Raw genomic sequence first — 4,211 nt, forward strand, 5'->3', positions numbered from 1 at the left:
CCTCCGCCTCGTGTAGGTGACGGCGGCCGAAGCCGTTGGCCATCGCTCCGTCGCAGGGGAAGCCCTCGACCATGGTGTCGCGGCTTGAGATGGAGAGAGACGGGGGAGAGCGTCGAAGGAGAGAGGACTCGGCGGCGAGAGAGAGAGAGAGAGAGGTTGCAACGAGCATGTGTGCGGCAATCAGCGGGGAGGGGTGGCTTTTATAGCGGCAAGTGGGCGGCGAGCGGGCAGCAGTAGTGTGGACACGTGGCGGAAGGGGGCGGGACGCTCGGTGCCGCGCCTTCACTGTGCTGCCCTGTAAATCAATGAAAGGCTGACTGGCGGCAGCCTTCCCATTGATTCCTGCGAGAAAACGAGGCGATGAGGACGACGAAGATTCTCGGCGACGCCTACCTGCTGACGAGGAGGGTCCACCAGTTTTCGTGCCAAATTTGTTTCCCGCGCCCCAAGCGCGCCGGGTTTGGCTTGGGTTTGCTGGATCCAATTTCGGCCCTAACTGACAAAATTTGGGCTCTAGGGGGCATGACTAGGCCGATTTTTGAGAGCCAACGATAAAAAAGATGCGTGAAGCGGCTGTTTGGGAGGGGGGGGGCGGGGGAGGGGGGAGAGTGGAGACGCTTTAAAGCCGTCCTTTTACACGCAGCCATCCTGAACGTGCAGTGTTTTTTGGAGAAGGAAGATATCTGCAGGCTCTGCATAATGGTGCATGTGGCCATTTTATTAATGTGAAAGAAAGTAAAACGAAGTCTGCAATCTAGTAGAGCTGGCCAAAGGAGCAACAATCAGCCTGAAAAACTGAAAAAACTGCATGTCACAACCGACAAATCATAGGACTGAGTAACTAAACACCCATCATATTAGTAGACTGCCATCCAAACCGATTAAAGATATCCCATGGCACCCAGCAACCAAAAACTCCATGCAGTCTGTATGAGTGAGTAACGACCACGTATGGATTCATGCAGTACCTGCAAAAAATTAGTAATTTTTTAAATTAAAGATCATTATCATTTCTGCACTTTCATACACTACTAGGGAAAACCCTAGTAGTAGCGCGGGTTTTGAAGCTAGCAGCAGCGCGGGAGGCCGCGCTACTAATAAGGTACTACAGCTAACTGTTAGTAGTATCGCTGTCCACACCCGCGCTACTACTGTTGACGATATCAGCGGCGCTTTTATAGAACACGCTACTATTAGTTAGCTGTAGCGATTTCCTAGTCCCTCGCTACTGCTATATCTTTCATCATTTCCCCCCGCTTCCTACCCCTTTCGATTTCAATAAACTGCAATTTTCAGATAGTAGGTACTACTAGATATCAAATTCATAAACCATTATAAGTACTAGGTAGTACTCCCTCCGTTCCAAATTACTCGTCGTGGTTTTAGTCCAAACCACGACGAGTAAATTGGAACGAAGGGAGTACTAGATAACAATTTCATGTATAGTCATCATGCATCCTCAAGAAGTACAAGGTCATATCAATGACGATCATCATATGTAGTTCTAGATGATGTCGACGACGATCATTATATGTAGTTCTAGATGATATCGACGACGATCATCATATGTAATTCTAGATGACATAGCAACACACACATATGTAGTTCTAGATGATATCGATGACGATCATCATCCTCAAGCCTGGGCGGTTGGTGTTCCTGATAGTAATTAGGATGGGCTGTCCAACACGAAGATTTTTGCCATCGAGGAATCTCTTCCACCCAACCGAGTTTAAGTGTGTGCGACTGTCCGTGTCCACGCTCTAACTACAGGTTGTGACGGAGCCCCTTGTGGTAAGGCGTAGTCCAGCTGAGCCTTCTTCATCAGGCTCGATACCATAAATTCTACGATGTATCTTATTTTCAGTTGTACCTTGTCGTGTTGTATCTTATTTTCAGTTGTACCTTGTCGTGATGGAAAAAATATATAGTTTTAGAATAAAGTAGTGGCATTTTCTTTGCCTCCACTAATTATCGAGCATCGTGCAACAACTATAAAATGAAATTAAGATAGAACATAATGCCTTACAATAAGAGAGTACAAACTAATAATGCAAGTACATCTAAATTAAACGGTACAACTGGAATACAGCTTAAAAACTACATGAAGGCATCATCGTCATCCTCCGTCGATGCAGAACTCTTGCCCTTCGAGGATGCAGAACTCTTACCCTTGGACGATGAAGAACTCTTGCCCTTCGAGGATGCAGTACTCTTGCCCTTGGACGATGCAGAACTCTTGCCCTTTGACGATGCAGAACCCGGAAGCGGTGGCATGAAGATATCATCTTCGTCCTCGCTCTCCTCAGTCCATAAAAATGGATGGTTTTCTGCAGTCCTTCTAAAAGTTTCACTCTTCGGCTCCACAACCTTCTTCCACCTTGCATCCAACCTAAGAAGTTCTTTACGTACCTCCTCATAGGTCCTTTCAGGCCACCCAGACCTACGTAATTGGTGAGCCAACTCATTCATTATGGTGTCACTACCGGTGAGATCGTCCCATTGAACTATCCTATTGTCCATCTTGAAATTGGTAGCTAGCCTCAGCAGAGTGCTACTCATCCCAGGGTGAAAACTACGATCGAAAGGATAATGGGACATCTCGACTACACTACACTCGAATGCTTATCCACCTCCGTCTGAAGGGGGTTTTATAGGTAAAGAGGAGAAAATGGCGGGAAAGAACGACAGCGGTATGGAGGGAAAGGGTTGGCGGGAACATATGGCAGGAAACGGGTGGCAGGAAGATATGGCGGGAAGGGGTTGGCGGGAAACGGGTGGCGGAACATATGGAGGGAAAGCGTTTGCGGGAAAATATTGAGGGGAAAGCGTTGCTTGAAAATATTTTTTTTTTCAATGTCTAAGACGGGCAATGGTTGCACAGTATTCATCAGCCAAAATTTAAAAACAAATTATTTCGGCCTAACATAAGCAAAAGAGTGGAGCGGGATAGTATGGCGGAAGATATAGGCGGGAAAAATTGTTCCTGACTGGTGCATTTTTATTTCAGCATACATAGATGTTCAAATTGAAAAGTCTGATACACACATATGTAGATACAATGGGTCGCGCACGTGCATAGATGAATCACCCTACTTAACGACGACCACCTGGCCTTTCCTTACGACCGGAAGGCGACAAGCGATTAGGTGGCCGGGGCACACGAAGACCGCGGCCGTACTCCAATTCGGCTTCATGTGTCTGCGAGTCCTGCGTAGGTGGTGGAGTCGCGAATCCTTGTTGCGAACCTGAAGCGTAATTGTAGGCGTATGGTTGTGACTCCGGGGGGATAAAAGATGGGCCAATAACGTCCCCTCTGAAGAACTCTGTAACTAATGACGTAACCGTGTTGCCAAGATCATGTGATGCTCCCCGGAGGCCTGTGTTGACGCCATGATCACGTGATGCTCCCCGGAGGCATGTGTTGACGCCGCGTTGGGTGTTCTCATCGCCCCAATTAACATCAGGTGTGTCCTGCACATAGAAACATTTTAAACAAACTGTTAGAGGATAATATATGATATCATTGTAAATGCATTGAAATGTAAACATGACTACCTGAGCATATCCCTCTCCTATACTGTCTGGCCATTGTACGTGGTGCTGGTTTAAATCTGGTACACGAGTCTCCTCGGGCATGGGGATCCCTCGCGTGGAGAGATACGGCTGAGATCCCTCACCTTGGGTGTATGCATCATATCCTGTGTACGCATATGGGTTAGGGGAAAGAAATTGCTCGGGCATCGAATCCAAGCCCGTGCCATGGTCCTGAGATGTCTGCCCCTGACGAAGCTGCATCGAAGAAGAGCGATGCAGCGGCAGAGATGAGTCATGTCGTGGCAATGTCGTTCTAGTACTCGGACCCTCCCCCCATTGCTCATGGCTCATACGCGCCTCGCTCGGTCTGGACGACGGTGCCGCACTCGGTCTGGCTGACCTTGCTACCGGCATGTATGCTCCAGTGGCAATGTCGTCGCCTCTACCGCATCTGAACTTCTTTGCCATGAATTGTTGCAAAAGTTTCTAGAATGTCTTGCGATATGGGCCCTGGGCCGGCATGCTATCCGTAGCCATCTGCCCTACTTCGTTGACATTTTCAAGCTGAACAATATTTGGATGTTATTTAGTTCAAATGATTATGAAATGATGGACCTAAAAGAGTTACAAGTGATTACCAGGTGGTCACGATAGTAAGCTGCATGCAACTCAAC

At 47.8% G+C, this 4,211-nt stretch overlaps 1 protein-coding gene across 1 annotated transcript; it reads right to left on the bottom strand.

Moving 5' to 3' along the window:
* Positions 1-2,987: 2,987 nt before the first annotated feature.
* On the bottom strand, positions 2,988-3,864 carry LOC119298661. Its single transcript, XM_037575972.1, has 2 exons — positions 3,559-3,864; positions 2,988-3,474 (listed from the first exon to the last, which is right to left on the bottom strand). Exons 1-2 carry the CDS (start codon positions 3,796-3,798, stop codon positions 3,097-3,099), a joined length of 618 nt encoding a protein of 205 aa, XP_037431869.1. The 5' UTR covers positions 3,799-3,864; the 3' UTR covers positions 2,988-3,096.
* Between the last annotated feature and the right edge of the window lie 347 nt (positions 3,865-4,211).

Source organism: Triticum dicoccoides, chromosome 1B (assembly GCF_002162155.2).
Source record: "Triticum dicoccoides isolate Atlit2015 ecotype Zavitan chromosome 1B, WEW_v2.0, whole genome shotgun sequence".
Taxonomy (NCBI): Eukaryota; Viridiplantae; Streptophyta; class Magnoliopsida; order Poales; family Poaceae; genus Triticum; species Triticum dicoccoides.